At 39.8% G+C, this 20,717-nt stretch overlaps 1 protein-coding gene across 1 annotated transcript in view; it reads right to left on the reverse strand.

The window, feature by feature from the left end:
* LOC122639868 (ABC transporter C family member 2-like) overlaps nucleotides 1-12,501 on the reverse strand; it is a 114,072-nt gene extending 101,571 nt beyond the window's left edge. Inside the window, exons 1-2 of the mRNA XM_043832874.1 lie at nucleotides 12,084-12,501; nucleotides 11,312-11,490 (exon numbers count right to left, since the gene is read on the reverse strand). Of these exons, the coding sequence (XP_043688809.1) occupies nucleotides 11,312-11,490; nucleotides 12,084-12,416 (512 nt within the window). The 5' untranslated portion in view covers nucleotides 12,417-12,501. The remainder of the gene's footprint in view (nucleotides 1-11,311; nucleotides 11,491-12,083) is intronic.
* Nucleotides 12,502-20,717: the final 8,216 nt, after the last annotated feature.

Below are 20,717 nucleotides of genomic sequence, written 5' to 3' on the forward strand. Positions count from 1 at the left end.
TCTATTCACAGACTATTCTCTGTTCCTGGTTGCAGCAACCATATGCTACCTATCTACTGCAGATTGCCCTAGTTATTGATGATATGGAATTAAACTAGGGCATTTTGCTACCTATGTACTGCTGGTTATGAAGATACTGGATTTCAGACATCAAGATCCATGTTTATGAAGTCTGCGGCTAATGTTTCTGAAGTTTATGAGTTCAGAAATTACTTTCTGTTCAGCCAACTGATGGGAGTAAGGTTTTGACTTTTGAGACTTGATTGCTCTTATTATAAGGTACACTCGATCGACATATTGGGATCATCTAGTGGTTTGATCTTATGCAATCTGATTTATCCTTCTCCCTGCGGATGCTCTGTTTTTAGATAAAAAATCAGACCGATAGTTTCTTAAATTAATTCTAGTTTCTTAAATTAATTCTGATCTAGCCATCTGATCAGACTAAGCTCTAGGGAAATTATTCCCCTACCGTAGTACCTTCTTCAAGTTCAATTGTAGGTCTTTCTGACTTACTGATTCTCAGCAACTTGAAATAACCCATATCTGTGTTTGTGGTGCTCTGTTTTTGGAGTGTCTAGCTGCCAGCTACTGTTCTCAGCACTACACATTGCTACTGCCTCTTGGTGATATTGCTCCATTATTAGACTGTTGAAGCAGGTGCTGCACTTCTGATTTTTGCAACTTGGGTATCAAGTCCATGGTTTAAAGACACTATTACTGCCTGACTGTGTTTCTACTGCTGTTGGTTCCGGGTTTGAATGCTCGCTTTGGTTCCTTTATTGCCAGTTTCCATGATGGCTGATCCTAAGGTTTCGGTGGATAATGTTCACATACAGATCACCAACATCAAGTTGAATGGTGTATCTAACTACATGTTATGGTCTCAAGCAGTCCTTGTCTACATTCATGCTAAAGGAAAGATGAAATATCTTACTGATGATCCTCCCTCTGTTGATTCTAAAGATTCTACTTCTCTCACAGCATACAAAGACTGGATGCGCGAGAATTCCACACTCAAGATATGTTTGTGGAATAGTATTGATCCTACCATTGCTGCTAACATCATTGTTTCATACCACTGGAAAGGGGGTTTGGAATGATTTGAAGGAAAATTTCTCTCGGGAGAAAAATATTTCTCAGACTCATCAGCTTTAAGAGAAATTATTTAATTTTGAAAAGGGTGACAATTCATTGAATAGATACTTCAACAGTTACAAGGGCATTATTGAAGAACTTCAGGTTCATCAACCACTTACTACTGATCTGGAGCAGTTAAAGCTTCAGCGGGTTGAAGTTCATGTTGCTAAATTTTTAGCCGATCTACATCCTGACTACCAGTCAGCGCCCTCCTTGAATGAGACATTCTCCCATCTTCAGTGCACATCTACTCCATCCAAAGTTGATCCTTCTCCTTCTCATAAGGTAGGTTCAACTTTTATTGCCATCCGAGGACGTGATTCTAGTATCCCTAGTAGAGACTGTGGCCAATGGAGAGGTCGTGGCCGTGGACCCGGTGGTCACGCTACAGGTGGACAGCAATTTGACAGATCTTCTCGACAATGTACGTTATGTGAGAAGTCAAATCACATTGTTAACACTTGTTGGGCTATGCATGGCCGACCTGACTGGGCCATAGTTGTCATGGCGTCGCCATATCAATGCCATGGCGTCATATCGTTGGAGAAGTGGGCATATCGACCACCGATATGGATGATGTAAGAATATCGACCGATATGGCCTCCATGTCGTCGCCATGGCGGCGCCATGGACGCCATACCACGACATATGGCCATATCGGGCGACATGGTTGTTTCAAATTATAAAACTTAATTTTTTAACAATAATTTTTTTTAATCATTTTTTATTTTAATGCTTTTTCCTTAATATAAAAAAAATTAAAAAAACATCAAACATAAAACACTAATACACTATTGACTAATACACATATTCACATCAGCATTTTTTTTTAATTTAGATGGCTTGTTTATTAGCTTTATTCACTCAATATAAATTACGTTCTTGTAATTGTTTTTTTGTTTTGTTACTTTTGTAGTCACTTTCATATGAATCATATCTCAACTCTCATGATTTTTCAACTTTATTATCAGCAAGACTATTGCTATCAATTATTTGATAATCCATGATTTCATATACACTAATGGATATTACACTTTCATGAATTAAACCATAGTAGATTAGTAGTACACTTTCATGTTAATTTTTGATGTTATAAGGTATATATTATAGCATACTAAACATAGTTATCAAGGCGGCAAAGCGACCACAGCGTTTTAGAAGGGCAAAATTCAAGGCGACACCGCCATGGTGGCAAGGCGCCCAAGGCGTCCAAGGCGACCAAGGAGCCTGGACGCCATGGCGACGCTTTGATAACTATGATACTAAATAACATTAAAAATAGAGAAAATAAAAAATAAAACATGGTCGATATGATCGCCATGGCGTTGGGCGACATGTCGATATGATCGCCATGGCGTTGGGCGACATGTCGATATATCGACATGATACCCCTCCACCGACTTGGATCGCCGTGACGACGTGACAACTATGGACTGGGCAATGAGTTAGTCAACACTGCCATGACTGATAATGCTACTGAGAGAGTGATTCTGAGTGACAAAGCTCTTGCATTGGCTTCTAGGACTTCTTCCACTGTTTCTGTGCCTTGGGATGATTACAACCAAATTCTCAAGCACCTCCAACAGCTTGAGTCATCCAACTCCACCTCTACAACCACTATAGCACACTCAGGTAACTCAGCTCTTCTTACCACCACCTCATCTACTCCGTGGATTATTGATTCTGGTGCTTCCTCCCATATGACTACTAAGTCCACTCTATTTTCTTCTTTGTCAAAAGTTCAAAATTCTTCTCCAGTCATTCTTGCTGATGGTTCCTCCACCATGGTGACAGGTCGTGGTACAGTGTCACCTACATCATCCATGACCTTATCATCAATTCTTTATGTTCCTCCTTTACCGTTAAGTCTTTAATCTGTTACTCAACTCACTAAAACACTGAATTGTGTTGTTACTTTCTATCCTTCTTATTGTGTTGTTACTTTCTATCCTTCTTATTAAGTCTTTCAGGACCTTCAGACAGGGAGGACAATTGGTGGATGGCTTGAGCAGACTGGACTTCACTAATTGGATGGCATTGGACCGTCTACTACTACCTCTTCAATGGCATCTTCGTCTGGGTCATTTATCTTTATCAAAGCTTCAGCTTATGGTCCCAAGTTGCAAGTCCATCTCCTGCCTTGAATGTGAAGAATGTGAACTGGGCAAACATCACCGTTCGTCATTTTCTTTTCGTAGTGTGTCTTAAGAGTTTGTCTTTATTTTCTTTAGTTCATTCTGACATTTGAGGCCCTTGTCGAGTCCGTAGTAGATTAAGATTTTCTTATTTTGTCAGTTTTGTCGATGATCATTCCCACTTGACTTGGGTATTGTGTTGAAAGATTGTTCTGAATTTATTAATCCAACTTGATGCTTCCATTAAAATTTTCCGATCTGATAATGCTCTCGAGCATACTTAGCGTGAGATTTCTGGTTTTTGTCTACCTAACAGTATCATTCATCAAACAAGCTGATCATATACACCTCAATAGAATGGGATGGCTGAACGTAAAAATAGGCATTTGTTGGAAGTTGCTCGGTCCCTTATGCTGCATATGCATGTCCCAAAACATATTTGGTGCGATGCTATTCTCATTGCTTGCTTTCTTATTAACAGGATGCCTTCTTCGGTTCTTGATAACCAAATACCTTTTTCTATTTTATAACCCACTGATTCTCTGTTTAATGTTCCACCATGTGTCTTTGGTTGTGTGTGTTTTCTCCATATCTTGTAACCTCACATTGATAAGTGTTGAGATGTGTTACCCGATATTATAAGGGTATTTTTGGTTTTTTATTTATGTACTTTTGAACAAGGGTAGGATTGTAATTTGGGTTGTGACACTGTTCACGTGAACAGTGTCATGAATAGTGTCGTGAACAGTATTTCCCTTTGTAATCTCTTTTATTATTATTATTATAAATAGAGAGCTTGACTGATCTCATTGATCATTCAAGCCATTCACGAAATTCCTGTTTTGTTAACATGGCATCAGAGCCAAATACTCTCTGATCTAGGTTTTCAAAACCCACCTCCCTCCCCTTCGATTTTTTTCTCCTTCCCTCCATCGAGCTTCTTCCCTTCTTCTTTCTTCCTTTCTTTTGGTTCTTCTTCTCCCATTAGGGCAGCACTACTGAGGTGATCGTAATGATCTAGCTGCTGCCTCAATATACCTCCTTTTTATGCCTCCTTTTTGGATCGAGTGGAGCTGAAGCACTGTCTGCGATTTGAAGATTCCTATTTTTTTTGGAGATCAGGCCTCTACATCTGTTTCGGCTGCATCTTCTATTGTGGGATCTTTATTTGATATTGTTCTCAGCCCCTATTCACTTCATCAGATTAGTTGAAGACCCCATCCCCTTATCGATCTCTCTTCTCTGGGTTTTTTTTCAAAAACCCTGATATTAATCGATCTTGGGGTTGGGCTGCTGGTTCCTGCTGCATCTGATTGGCACCCTTGCTGCTTTCATTCGACATCATTCCCAGCCTACATATCTGAGATTTTTTGCTCCAATACAACCCTTTTCTATTGGGGTCGATTCCAAAATTTTTTGGATATTTTTTGGTTGTTTCTTGCTTCATTGAAGGTTGGTTTCTTTGCAATGACTGGTTCAGATTCTTCTTCGGCCTCTTCTAGCATTGATGGCCAGCCCGGACTGATTTTCTTCCCCTTGCTGCCCCAATCAAACTTGATGGCTCTAACTACCTGAAGTGGTCTCGGTCTACCTATTTGACAGTAGCTGGTCGTGGCCTCACTGGCCATCTTCTTGGGACAACAACTAAACCAGTGGAAGAGGGTTCTCAGCTCAACAAGTGGTTATCGAATGATGCGATGGTGATGTCCTACTTGATCCATTCTATGCAAGGGGATATCTCAGACAATTTTCTTCTACTGGACACTGCCCATACTATCTGGAATGGTGCCAAAGAGACTTATGGCCGCACGGGGAATGATGCACAGGTCTATGAGATTAGAAAGAAGGCTAATGCCACTACCCAACAGGAGCTCTCTGTCTCCAAATACTATGCTGCCCTCAAGAACATGTGGCAGCAATTGGATCATTACTCCGACTATCAGCCCTCTACTACTACTGATCTGGCTGCCTATCGCAAACACGTTGACAAAATACGTGTCTATGATTTTTTGGCTGGACTAAATACGGAGTTTGATCCTATTCGGGTGCAAGTACTTGGGCAGTCTCCTTTTCCATCTCTAGAGCAGGCCTTTGCCTTGGTTCATAATGAGGAATCTCGTCGGGCTGCTATGCTGCATTCCTCTATTGTTGATCGCTCCGCCTTGCAAGTTGCTTCCAGTACTCCTTCTCTTACCACTACTGATGGTGGTACTGCTGTCCCTAAAGGTCCTGTCAAGTGTGAACACTGCAACAGGCTCTATCATACTAAGGCTCAATGCTGGAAGCTCCATTGGAAGCCTGCTGATTTTGAGGAAAAGAAAGCCCGTGGGAAGTTTAAGCCCAAGGTTCATATGGCTAATTCTCCTACTACTGCTGTTGCTGCCCCTTCATCTGACATTGGGCTTACTCAAGATGAGCTCCTAGCTTTCCGTTGCATGCTACAGGCCTCTTCCGCTGCCTCCACTACGGCATCTACACCTGCTGTCCCTCACTCCCTCCGGGTTCTAATTTTGCCTCGGTACTCGTCGATGTAGTCTGTGTGCATCGGTTGTATCAGTCCTTGGATTATAGATTCGTGCGTCGACCACATGATCGGCTCCTCCCATGTATTTCATCTTTATTCTCCATCTTTTGGCAAAGACAGTGTTCGAGTAGCTAATGGTTCCCTTTCTCCTATTAATGGGAAGGGTTCCATACGCTGCTCACCTACCCTTTCATCCACTGATGTTGTACTGTGACAACAAAAGCAATTAGCATTGCCCACAATCCGGTCGACATGACCGTACCAAACATGTGGAGATTGTGGACACTTGATCAAGGAGAAGTTAGAGAGTGGGCAGATTTGTATTCCTTTTGTGAAGTACGGAGATCACTGGTGATGTCTTCACCAAAGGGTTGAGTGGGAAGTTGTTTTATCCTAGTCTAGTCAAGTTGGGCATGTGTGATATCTATGTCCCAACTTGAGGGGGAGTGTTGAGATGTGTTACCCGATATTATAAAGGTATTTTTGGTTTTTTATTTATGCTTTATTTATGTACTTTTGAACAAGGGTAGGATTGTAATTTGGGTTGTGACACTGTTCGCGTGAACAGTGTCGTGAACAGTGTCATGAACAATGTTTCCCTTTGTAATCTCTTTTATTATTATTATTATAAATAGAGAGCTTGACTGATCTCATTGATCATTCAAGCCATTCACGAAATTCCTGTTTTGTTAACAATAAGTTATCTTCTCGGGCTGTCAAATGCATTTTTCTTGGTTATTCTAGAACTCATAAGGGATACCGATGTTATGATCCTATTACTCATAAAAATTTTGTGAGTGCTGATTTAACATTTTTTTAGAATAGTTCGTATCATAGTTCAAGATCTCACAGAGATCTCGAGCTATTTCTCGTTTCGGTTCGACTCGGTAGAACCAGAAAGCTCATAATACACCATAACTCGACGAGGTCCCAACTCGCTCTCACCTGTCTCACCTCTATGAAGGGGAAACTCCGTCTTTGGGTCATTTTTTCATTTCTTTTGGCAAATCACACCTCCAACACCTCATCAAGGCTTGATTCATTAAAGATTGAAGCTGCTAATCTCCTCCAAGCTGCATCTCAAGAACCTAAGGTAACTATTAATCTCAAACACTATATTTTTCATAGAAACATGATCTAAACTTGGAGACTACGAACTTAGGGTCTATAGTCAAAGTAACATTTTGGGTTTGAATTTGTAAAAACTAAGGGTTCCACTGTGTTTAGAAGGTCTAAAATAGGGGGAATGTCAAGTTTCAGCCCCTATCTTGGCCATATGGCCACCGAAACCTACCATCGAGTTTAGGGAAAAAAATACATGATCTAGCCAATATCTCGGTTTCGTGGCCTGGCGAAACCAAGACCTAAAACCTTGGTTCGTATTACTCATCCTCCACTTGTCCACCAACAACACCTGTCGACACTGGTCCTGTTGCTCCTATTCTTGTGCTCATGCCATTTGAAGCACGTTCCATATCTATTGTCCCTCCACTACAGGTATATTAGCGGTGCACGTAGACAGTGACTCCATCATCAGGTTCGGTTCCCTCTTAGCTCACCATATAGTCTGATCCTGGTACTGACGTTCCCGCTGACTTACCAGTTGCTCTTTGGAAAGGTACCCATTCTTGCACTCAAAAATCCATGATTGCCTATCCCATAGAAAATTATGTGTCTATTTCTCACCTTCCATCTCCATATCATCATCTTGGTTTTCTTTGTTTATTAACTCTATTCCGAAAAATCATCATGAGGATCTGTCTCATCTTGGTTGGAAAGTGACTATGGAAACAGAGATGGATGCTTTACTATCCCGCCAGACATGGACTCTAGTAGATTTGCCTCTAGGTAAAGATCTTGTGCAGTGTCGTTGGGTGTACACTATCAAGTACAATCCAGATAGCCCTGTTGAGCGCTTCAAGGCTCGATTGGTGGCAAAGGGGTATACTCAGATATGGAGTAAATTATTTTGAGACTTTTTCTCTTGTGGCCTGTTTAAATTCTATTCGCATACTAGTATCTTTGGCTGTGAATCTAGACAGGCATTTGTATTAGATGGACATAAAAAATGCATTCTTGTATGGTGATCTACAGGAGGAAGTTTATATGGAGAAACCTCTCTAATATGTTGCTCAAGGGAGAATTCTGACAACTTGCAAACTTCACAAGGCAATATATGGATTGAAACAGTCACTTGGAGCCTGGTTTGACAAGTTCAGCTCTATTATTATTCGTTGTGGGTTCTCACAATATTACTCTGACCACTATGTTTGTATGGCAACAAGGCTCTAAGGTGGTTGTATTGGTTGCCTATGTCGATGATATTATTATCTTTGGAGACGGTGCCTCTGGGATTTCAAAGGTGAAAAGTTATCTTCATTAGCATTTTCGGATGAAAGATCTAAGTGCTCTCAGGTATTTCCTTGGCATTGAAGTTTCACCGAGGAAGTATGTGTTAGACCTATTATCTGAGACTGGCATACTTACCTCCAAGCCTGTTGATACTCCTACAGACCAACATCAAACGTTTGGGGCAAGTGACGGTGCCGAGTTCAAAGAAGGCTTGTAGGAAAGCTAATCTACTTGATTGTTACCAAACCGGACATTTCCTTTGTTGTTGGTGTCATAACCAATTCATGCAGTCACCAAAGCAGTTTCAATAGGAGGCAGCTTGTAGTATTTTAAAGTATGTGAAGGGGGCTCCAAGAAAGGGGCTCATTTATCGTCCTCATCACAATATTAATCTGATAGGTTTTTCTGATGCTGACTAAGCTGGTGTTGATGGCTATCATAGATTGACCACAGGATATAATACATTTATTGGTGGAAATCTAGTCACTTGGTGAAGCAACAAGCAGACAATTGTGGCTAGAGGCAGTGCTGAGGTTGAGTATCGAGCTATGGCTCATACTGCAGCCGAGTTGATGTGGTTGAGGTCTTTACTTTAAGAGTTGGGTTTCCCAGTTACTAAACCAAGAAGATGTTTTGCGATAACCAAGCAACTATCTACATTCCCAGCAACCCAATGTTTCATGAGTGAACCAAACACATTGGAGTTGATGTCATTTTGTGAGGGATGTTGTCATGAAGAAACTGATTGTTACTCCATTCATCTCCCCTGTGGATCAGCTTGGTGACTTGTTTACCAAGCCTCTATTTGGTCCTGCTTTTTGGAAAGGCTAATCCAAGCTGGGCATGGGTGACCAGTATGCTCCCTCTTGAGGGGGAATGTTAAACCGTAGGATATTGGTTCTGTTATTGTATACCACGATAGGGGGAGTCCCTCTATCGTGGATTATTGTTGATGTGTCCCAGAGGCAGTGTTTAGGTTGCTTAGGTGTCGCCTTCTTATCTCTTTAGTTGTTTCCTTATTAGTTTAGAATACTTAGTCTCCAGATTAGGTTGCTGATTTACTTTCCTAGTCTGATTAGGAAACTGTGTAGTCTGAAACTTATATAATGATATGGAGGGGAGACTACAACCATCTGTTGATAGACTCTCTAGCAGCCTTCTCTCTCTTCTTCTTCAATCTCTTTTATTACTGGTTTTATACTCTGATATTGTCACAGCCTTCATTTAAACCTTATCAATGCAAACCTCAATCTTACGTTCCAATCCAATCAACTATCCTTAGAACCTCTGCATTCAAAATCTAACTAAATTCTCGTTAGTCAATAACTGTATCGGGATAGACCAATTCTGTCAAAGATCTTGCATCATCAATTTTATACCTTTTCAATTCCATAAGCATAATGTACCGTGGTGCAGTATCACTTTTGGTATTCATGGAAGAATCTATGGAGCGCCCCTTTTCCATCATGCTGCCAGCTGCCAGAGGAACAAGATGAGGTGGCAAAATTTCCTGTTCCTTTAAGAATGATAAACATACAAAAATCTGTGCTTCTTGTCAACAAAAAAAATTCAAAAAACTAGTCAATGACATTTTTCAGATGCTTGGCAATTCTTCCACAGCCTTCAGTTTACTATCTTCCACTCATATACCATTGGCACAGCCACATAGCCAAGGCACACTAGGATATTGGTAATAATGTCTCACTTCTTTAGATTCAGATACAGTTTCAAACTCTTCAAGACAATAAGCACTTCACGTGCTTAAAATGTAACTTCTTAGTACAGGAATGAGTCAGGATACTACTAGTCCACTAAACTAAAACACATACTTTCCCAGTAAAGTTCCAATATCTGGTTCATTAACCTAAACGAGGTATTCACTGATCTAGACAGCCAGATGGCATTATTAAACAATTCAATCAAATTCTAGGGATAGACCTCTCCTTATAGTGGACATTCCTTCTACTTGCACTACTTCAACTTCTATACCAAATAGTCGACAAACAGGTATCCAAACATTTAATGAATGAGATGGTAGAATATCAATATTTGTCCAAGATTGCCATCCAAATAAAGACTTCAAATCCAAGTGCCCCAAGGTAAGCTGAAGCTTAGTTTCTCACTTTCTCCTCCTTCAGAAAGTAATTCCTTCAATTGCAACAAACTACCATCCCAAGTCCAGGATAACATGAAGGGTCACTAATCAGCACAAACGAAGAAATCACACCAACTCTCATTCACTGAGATGAGCTCAACCTTTCCCTTTAAAAATCCTTAGAATAAGCAGGATGGGAGTAAAACATTTGACCGTGATCCACCATTTTAGATCTCTTTGAAAATGATATTGGCCTTGATTGATGCTCTTCGCCCATTGATTTCCTTTACTTTTAGAGAAGGAAACAGGGCAGCAGACTGGTTAGCAAATTTTGCATGTGAATCGACAACTAACTCTTTGTTTACTTCTGATTCTAATTTACCGTTGGATCTCAGGAGGATATTGCGCAAGGATGTTTCAGGTCTTCCAGTCTTGAGAAAGCAGTAGGTGCCTTTTGGGTTTTGTCAGGGAGAGAGATCCTTGGTTGAGTGAGTGTTTTAGCTTGTTCATCTTTTCAGGTCGGGGTAAGGCGGGAATGTTCCCCCACCCGCCTTGTATTTATCCTATTTGATTGATGCTGATTTTAATAAAATTTGAAGGGCCAGCCTGGGTCCTAGAGAATGTTCGGGATTTTTAAAAAAAACCTCTCTTTGAAAATGCTTAATTGCTTATAATGACCATCATACTGGTACTTTTCCACCCAAGAATTTTTTGTAATCTATTACTTACCATATATTCATATTGACAAGTATAGAAGTATTGAACCCAAAGAGAAAAAAAAAGGCATGAACTAGAAGCCCTTGGAAGTATTCATATGCAGGATAAACAACTAGAAGTCTGAAAATTTGCATGCTACAATTTTACAATTACGTTGCTCCCACAGTACAATGAAAAAGAAAAGAAAGAAAATACCAGGGAACTAGGAAAAAAATAACAAAGGAAGATGAACACTAACATATTCGAATGGATTACAGAAAACGATTGAACAAAACAATGGCTTTAAAGTGGAGATAGTCATATTCAGTAAGTTAGGGAAAGAATCTACCAGGTGAGAGGATTACTCACATCGAAAAGTACTCCTTGACTGACAGGAAAAGTTTGAGCATAACAGCCTCCCCCACCAAAACATAAATGACTCCGAATCGAATGTACCACCGAAACTCACAGATGTAAGTTTTAGTTTCTACAAAAATCATGACCAACATGGAGCACCAAGCAAGAGCCTCAACGAGAAGAGAAACAACCTGTAGCAGAGAAGAAAATGATCATGTAGATAAAAATCGAATTGGTTACGTAGCCACAAAAACAATTTAAGATTTGTAGGGCAAATTAGCCTCTCGTATGCTGAACAATATACTGGAAGCTTACCTATCAGCTGTATTATAGTGGGTATTCTATAATTGATGTCATTATGCAACCCCCCCCCCCCCATCAAATGAGGAAACCAAAGCATTCCAGTGGTTTAAATTTTCCACAAAGATTAGAGGATTTCTTTCTTTTTTGGATGCAAGTGGAGGAAGATCTTGATCTAATACTATTTATCTACTAACGAAACATCTTCCTGACCACAAAGGATTATCATGTGAAGTCTGTTATACATCGTTAACCTCTAAGAAACTATTCAAAATTGCAAATGCTTTTAGGACAGCTAAAAAGAGCAGATGCACGTTCATCGTACCAGAGAAAAGAAGCTTGGTTGTCAAATAATTCACAAAAACAAGGAGTTAAAATTAACATAATGATTAAAAATTTTGAATTATGTTCTGTAAGTCGCACATATTTAAAGCATGATGCAATTTAAAAGTAGTATCAAGAACAGAAATGGAAGTATACCCACCTCAAAGGGAGCAAGGCCGGTCTGTCCATCAAGATTCAGAATTGAAATTCCTATGACCAACCTGTACAAAGGCTGTGCAGTACAATAAGCAGTCAACAGCCCCAACAAATAATTGTAGTAATTTGACTTCAAACAGAACCTCTTAACCGTAAAATCCTTCTTGATCCGACATGTTCGATAAATGCATAAACCCAGAAGTATCAAATGAGAGATACAAATCACCATACTATCAATTCCACAGGGCGTATACGCCCCAAATGCACTCTCCACCAAAGTCGCCCAAATCCCATTTTCAACAGGCCGGCAATACCAAAGCAGAGGCTTAAAACCCATTGTAGAACCTCTTATTCTACAACTCCTCTTCCACTAAATACACATTATTCCCTTCTCCTTCCCTCTTCTCTTTTCCCCGCAACAAGCGACGCTTCAGTCAACACCTCCAGTCAAGTATCGTGAATGAACTCAATTCGTTCTTTTATCAGTTAAAGATCATTCAACCACTGTTTCGATTCTCAATCGAAGCAATTCCTACAAAAAAAAGTGAACAAAATTTTCAAAAGCTAATGAGTATACAAAATCACAATCTAGTTCCAAAATTGATGCAACTTTGGTTCAGAAATGAGCTCAAATCAGCACTAAAATAACAACAACAAAAATCATTTTCCCTTCTTAAGAATCAACAACGGCAACAATATCAAGAGGAATACAGAGAGAGCAGTACCCAGAAGACCGAACCTTGTGAGCGCAAACAAATAAGATTGATATAAAGGAAAAGGAAAACACAACGAAGGCGAAAGGGAACTTTTCTAATTGGAGAAGAAGCTTGGGTTGCAGGCCTTCAATGTGTGTGTGTGACCCAACGATGAATACACATCGATGGTCTTCCAAAAAAAAAAAACTCAAAACCCAGAAAAGATTTTCAGAAAAAGACCATTTTGGTTTACCCCTTAGATCAAATCCAAGTTTTTTCCGACCCTCGTGGAAACCACAGGAACCAGACAAAACACAAACCATGGAACAAACGTCATCTCTTACGATATATATTGATTGAAACATTTTTTTCCATTAAAAGAGTTACTTTAGTTTGAGAGGCTATTATGGAAAGAATTCTGGTTTAACAGTGGCAGGCAGGTTGGACTTTATAAGATATATATTCAAAAATGGTGACTTAACAGTGGTTGGCAGGTGGGTTGGATAAATTATTCAGAAAGATTCGTTGAATCTGTGATCATCTTTAATAGGAATCAAATGTGATTATTTCATCATTATATAAAGATTGAAATTATTTTAAAATGTATATTTTTTTTGGGTTGAAAAATGAAAAAGATTTAAAACAAAACAAAAATAAAAAACGACGACTTGACTCTTGTGTTGTAAGTTGTAACTTGTCACCTTTGGTTTTTACTTCTACTGCCCGGCGGGAACGAGTCAGCTGTCTGCTTGCAACTCTGCAGTTTCTTTGTGTGTGTGGAAAGTAGTTATCATATAACATTGTGTACATAAAAACAAATGTGAGAGCTATGACTTGGGGTAGGTGCGTATCTCCCTCTGCCTCACACGTGAACAGAAGATGATGGTTTTACCCAAAAAAAAAAAGAAGATGATGGACCTACACTGACTTTTTCCGTTTCTAGTGGACCCGGTTCATTTGTTTTTTAATGCAGGTAATACAAAAATCGCTTTCAATGTACCTTTCTTTTTTTTTCTTCCCTTTCTCTCTTTTTGAAATTTTTGAGGATTGTGTTTTCAATTCTCTTATCATGCGAAGATGTGATTGCTGCATTAAAATCCTCTGTAGTTCGGGTTTGAAAGCTCAACATGTGGAAGATGTTTCATTCAACGGTGCAAGCTCAATTGATCTAGGTTTTTTCTTTCGTTCTTTTCGAGCTCGGCACCGTTGGATGTCTCATCTTCCACATGTCGAGCTCTTAAACCCGAACTGTAGTGCATCGCAACATCGGTGTACTGCATATGATTTTTTCCGAGATTGCTACCAGGCTACATGGCTCTACACTAGCTAGTGGGCAGTGAGAGCACACACAAGGGCATTAATAAGGATGGATCAAAGGGGGTGGGGCCATCATTTCAAGATTTGAATCCTCTCGAGCGCTTGCTCTGGGGATTGCCAAATGAAGCCTCTCCAGCTAACACATGTGTTGGAGAGGATCCAAGGGCCTCTCTCTCTCCAATTCATCCTTATTTTCGTATTTAAAAGCTATCAATTTTGTTGTCTTTTGTATTCTTTATTAATTCTTAGTATTTTTTGGTATCGAAAAAATCAATATCAACAAAAGGATCGCGGCAGATTGCATAGCAATATATTGCATATGGTATCATATCAATATAGATACGATATGGGTTGATATCGTATTGAATCGATAATGAGTTGATATCAGATCGGTATTGAAAGTGGATTTGGTTGCACAAAGGGGAAGAAAAGAATGGTCGGAAAAAAATCAATATTGGTAGAAAAATTACACCATATCACTATGATGATCATGCCATATCGTGGAATTGCACTATAGTGCAAACCCGCGATATGGCACAATCATGCAATATGGCATTATTATCATAGTGATATATCATATATGATATCATATCAATATCGATACGATATGGGTCGGTCTCGTACTAGACCAATAATGAGTCAGTATCGGATCGATATTGAAAATGGTTTTGGTTGTACAAAGAGGAAGAAAAGAATGGAAGTTTGAATGAAAAATTATAATAATAATTAATAGAAAATAAAAAATACAACAAACTTGATACTTGATAGCTTAGAATAGAAAAAAATGATAACAGATTGGAGAGAGAGTACTTGGAAGAGTACATGAGAGAAAAGCCCTCGAATCTCTCTGTGAATTCACCTAGAGGGGGGTGAATAGGTGCAGGTAGGGAAATATAAAAACTTATGCGGAAATTAAAATCAATCACCAATGTAAATACAATCAATAAATGAAATTGACACAAGAGAATTATAGTGGTTTGACCAACACTTGCTTACGTCCACTCCTCTCACCTTAGAGAGAATTTCACTAAAACAAATTTTGAGTGAGAGCAAGAGAACTCGTATAAATCTTGATTAAGAGCAAGAGAACTCAACTACTCTTGATTCCGAGTAAGAGGACTCAACACTACTCTTGATTCCGAGCAAGAGGACTTAACCAATCTTGATTCTGAGCAAGAGGACTCAACCAATCTTGATTCCGAGCAAGAGGATTCACTACTCTTGATTCCGAGCAAAATGACTCAATTAAAACATAAAGTAAAAAACTACTAGAAAAATGGTTACCTCAACCTTAGTAGGAGTGTATGTGTCAGGCCCCTATCCCAGACAAGAGATATAATATAATATAAGGGGTGATTAGGACAACCCATGTCATCCCATTAAGCTACTAGGATCACTAACACAGTCTCCTAACGCACAGTTATAACCAATATTAAAGCCATATAATATCAAAGTGCGAAAAGGGAATATTACATTCCAAAAGATCAATAGTTTTGCAGAAGCGTATAAAATCAAATAGTTACAAGATGTTCAAAGGCTAAATGATAAATACTGTAATTAATATATTTTCCAAGATCATCTAATAACTATCAACAAGGGTATAACAGTAAATATTTATACATGGGCTTTAAGCCCTAAAATAACAAAAGGGAAACAAGTCCCAAATATCCTCACGCCGTAGGCGCAATCGTCACAAGGACACCAATCTTCATGTTTCTCAAACACAGCTTTCAGCTCCTCCGTATCTGCATCATAATCTAAAAAGTGTGTACACGAGGGGGTTAGCTCCACTGAGCCAGTGAGGGGATGGGGATGCATAAACACACAATTCACATAGTCCAATGATGCATGCACATGTTAATTCTATTTTTCCACCTAACACACAACTAAGTCAAATGTATATGCTACTGTGACAATTCGGGAAGCATTGTGGGTCACTTCCATCATCACCACAATGAATCCTCAATTGCCACCTGGGAGCCTACGCTGAACAATGCCACCAAAACATCACATTGGCAGACCCTAATATAACCATCACTACCATGACTGGCTCTCTCTCACACCACAGAATTCGGGCTCTAGTTATCCAACACCTAAACCCCTGTTGGCAACGGTCGTAGCATAAGGGTACAAAAGTCCTAGCCGCAAGTATACTACATGCAAATCCTATCGTCCCGAGAGGTAATCCGGGCACATCAACTTTTTATCTGGTTTAGCACCAGGGTACTAGTACGGCACGGCGCATACAGTTCAATATGACATTCAATTAAAGGTATTATATATGTATTCTGGGGTTTCGACACCGGCATTCACCGACACCATAACCCAATAAAGAATGGAAAGCAACCACAACATCATTATATCAATCATTTATTAAAGTATAAAAAATACACAATCATGCTTAATAAAATATACTAATAGCATGGTACATATGAAATTAATAATAATAGCAAGCCCAAACAAACCAAACCCACTCACTATATATGTTATGCCCCGATGTTACAAGTTGTCGTCGCGATTAAGTAACACGTCAGAAGATGGAAACTTTAACCTAAATAAAGAGTGAGAATAGGGTTAATTAAATAAAGGGACGGATCCCCAAAAGGTCTCTCTTAATTCTTCTAAGTATAAGATTTCAGAGATAGGGTGGTTTCATGGGTGGTCTCATGCCCAATTCCTGAATCCATATGTAAATCCTAACTAACCAGGGGCTCAGGAAGATCTCTGCCAAGTGCGGTTGCACAAGTGGTTTATCTCAGGAAATGAAACCGCACATAAATCCTAGCTTTCCAGGGGCCTTCTCAGGGAGGTGGTTGCAAGGGTGGTTTCTCGTAGGTCTTGAAACCATATGTAAAACCACATACCTGCAGAACCAAAATTTGAAAGGTTTCTCACCAGGGGTTCCTTTCCCAAGGGGTTTAAAGGTAAGGAGGCTTCAAGGAAGCTTCCTCCTAGGTCCATTCGGGTTCTAAGACCTTATTAGGTCCATATATCCCAAAGGATTCAAGAGGGAAACCAAAGAGAACCTAATCTATAGCTCAAATAGGGTAGAAACCCTAGGTTCCTCAAATAGAATGAGATTGAGAGCTTTAGAACAAGTCATGGAGTGAAATAACTCCACAATAACCAAAGCTAAGAGTTCCAATCGAACTTTGGGTTCCAAGACAAACCCTAGATCGAATCTCCCATTTCCCAAACCCCAAAACCTAAAATAGAAGAAGAGATATAGGATTTAATGGCTTACCTAACCTCTAAGATAGGAGAGCTCCACGTTTATGGCTCCAAGAGGTGGGGTCTCAAGCCTCCAACCAAGCTTCTCCACCTTTCTCCTCCTTTTCTCCTTCCTCTTTCTCTCATCTTTCTCTCATCTTTCTCTCCTCAACGATTTAGGTTAGATGGGAGAAGTAATGAGGAATGAATGCTCTCTCCCCCTTTAGACTTATTTGTAGAAAGTGGGCTTTGGGTCTTTTAAGTCAAATGGGTCAGGAGATAAATGGGTCAACCCATGATTTTATTTGGGAATTAGGAATGGAATAACCCAACCTTGGGTCAAATAGAGTTAAATGGACCCTTAAGTTAAATGGGCCACCCAAGTTAAATGGGTCACCTAAGTTGGATGGGTCATTAAGCCAAATGGGTTATTTAAGCTAAATAGATCGATCCATAGGTTCTAAATAGGAAAGAAGTTTATTAAAGAGGTGGGATCCACATAATATGGGGCCACAAGTCCCTCACCCGATTCCCAAGGTGAGTGGGACCCACAAATAAAATATTTTCTACACAAATAAAATAGCCTGGGCAGTTCAAACCTTGACCCGTACTTCGAGGACATCGAAGGAAAAGGGTAAATAAACAAAATTAAGGGCTAGAACTTACTTCTTAGCCGTCATGATTTGTCCCCCGTGACCCCGATAGTTTCCTCTACAGGCAAACCAGTACTGTGGTCAATAATTTTGTAGCTGGGTTTGACCACCAGTGAGAACAGCTCACCAGCATATATGGCAATAGTAACTACACGTCACGGGAAGAAAATAATAATTAATTATACTCCCGGGGTGCGGGTATAACATCTTCCCCACCTTATAAGAAATTTCATCCCCGAAATTTGAGGCAGCTAGGGTCTCAAGTGATAAGGGTTGTTGGATAACAACATCTCAAGTCACCCACATCTTGAATTAAGTCAAAGGTTGGGTCAAGATGAGGCAGTGCCTACATGGCACAGCAAGTCAGGTTCCACAATTCTCTTTTCCTTACAGGGTCACATTACCACAGGGGTGTGGTTCACAATAACCCTAGGAAAACAGGGTTCCAACTACTAAGTTAAGTCTCAAGGAACAAAAGTTCCCTAAATCTTCCAGATCAGGTGATACCACTCTAGCCTTCACTACTCTGGTCATTCTTGGGTTACAGGATTTAATCTGTCCATGTCCCAACATAGGATTTAGATTCTGAAGGCTTTCACATCTGGTTGTCTCATTACCTAACCCACCTTTAGAATGATTTAGAATATTGATAGAATCTCCTATTGTTCACTCCCAGTACGGAGGGGACACATTTGGTGATCCATTACCCCATTCATATCTGTCGTTGGAGAAGGTCTTGTTACATCCTTCAGTTCATAGCTTTCACAACCTTTAAACCTACTACACAGTTATCCCATAGGGAAGAGTCCACATCAGTCATCTTTCGAGAACCAATAACCTTCTAATAGTTTTGGTCCAAGTCAACTCTTCAAGCAGGTCTCAATAATTTAACCTACTTGGTCATTAAATTCATTATCCATTACCCTAAGGTTTGGTTAGCCAAGGTCAGGGCTCCAACTAGTTACACAGAAAGGTCGAGGTAAGGTCATACTTGTAGCCATAAATTACATAGGTTTTCGGCCTTTAGGACAGCATCGGATGCAAGCACGGTTGTAGGCAGGGCCTTGATCCACCCTTGCATTCGATAATGGCATGACACGTATTTTGAAGGTGTTCTTTAACCCAATTTGTCTCACTTGGATCTTTAAGTCCCAAGGACAAGGGAAGGGGGTCCTAGGGTCCACTAGGACCTGGTTATGTCATTAAATTCATTGGGCTTAGAGAACTCAAGGGATTGAACTCTCAAAAGTCACGTTCTAGGGTTTTGAGTAATGAAACCCAAACTCCTAGTCACACAAGTTCAAGGTTCAATGGGATATCTATATATATTTATATATTTTTATTTTCACACCAATACATAGGCATAAATTCAATCATTACATTCATATCCCTATGGACATATCTATCATCTTGGTCAATCCATAATAACAAGAAGTTTTCAAGTACGGTTTGCTAAGTCCTTTTTTTGAAAAGTCAAATCACGGTGTAGGACTCCCTCTATAAGTCTAAACAAGGTTTGGATAAACCAAGTAAAGTTCAAATAGAGTCGTCACTAGCTTGAGGTGTTATGAATGACTTTCAAATACACGTGACCTTTATGGCTCACTCAAAGATACCAGCCCAAACCAGCCTATTACTTTCTTTTCTTAATATCTACCCACAGGTTTAGATTCTACGCACCCTATTAAGGGTCTCTACCCATATAGGTTTAGGTTTCCCTATCCATAAGGTTCGAGTCTTTAAATTCACAGGGTCTAAGGTCTTCATCCTCAAGGGTAACTCTTCTCCTTTTATGTAAGAGGGGAGTCACAGCGGTCACCAATGCCTGCTAGTTCTTATTAGCTGGCCCAGTCGGGTACAAGTCCTAACCTCTTTCAATTTCAAGGTATTAACTAGACTTAAGTGATCCACACAAATGGGTCACACAACAGGGGTGTCCGATCTAGGATAGACACATAATCATTACATATAAGTGTGGTCAAAGGTCTCCAAAACAAGCTCAAAATCTTAAAAGAAATCGGGTGGACTCACGAGCGGTGTCGATCTCGGGTCCGTTCGTGGCTCCTCCGCGAAAATAGGAGAGAGCGAGACTAACGGGCGGATGTGGAATGCAAATCCGTTCGTTCGTCCGATCTCAAAAGTCTCAATGTCCGAGAGGGTTTAAGTCAAACGGATCTACGGACGGACGCATGAGTGTGGATCCGTTCGTTCTGCATTGCGAGAATTTTAACAAAGCAGAGCCGCGAGGTTTTAAAACTAACTTTTGGCTCCAAAGAAGGGACATAATCGCATCGAGAAAAAAAAACTCTACAGGGACTTCTGTCTCAAGCTTCCCTTATGTGGTTTTCTTGTAATCTTAAGCCTCAAGGTTCAAATCTTACTTGTTCAAGATATGGTTTTCTTCCCATTCTTACTTTCTCTTTTCTTGGATTTGGGATGAATCATTTCAAGTCGTGATCAAGTCTTGATTTTGCTTGTAATCCCATAGCCATGTATACCAAATTCATGCCAAACCGATTGGGACTGGGGTTTTTGGGTGTAAATCAAGCCCTATTTGATCGATGGCACTAAGTTGTTGGATCCTTGTTTGATTATTGCATCTTTTATAAATTTCCAAGTCTTTGCAAGCACTTCAGAGATTATTGCTATATCGTCATGCCTAGTTGAACTTCACTTAGATTATGTCTAGGTTTTTGGTTGTGGTAAAATCCTAACTTCACGATGTTTTGGGAAAACTCATCAAGTTCAAGATTAATTCTTTTG

Source organism: Telopea speciosissima, chromosome 9 (assembly GCF_018873765.1).
Source record: "Telopea speciosissima isolate NSW1024214 ecotype Mountain lineage chromosome 9, Tspe_v1, whole genome shotgun sequence".
Taxonomy (NCBI): Eukaryota; Viridiplantae; Streptophyta; class Magnoliopsida; order Proteales; family Proteaceae; genus Telopea; species Telopea speciosissima.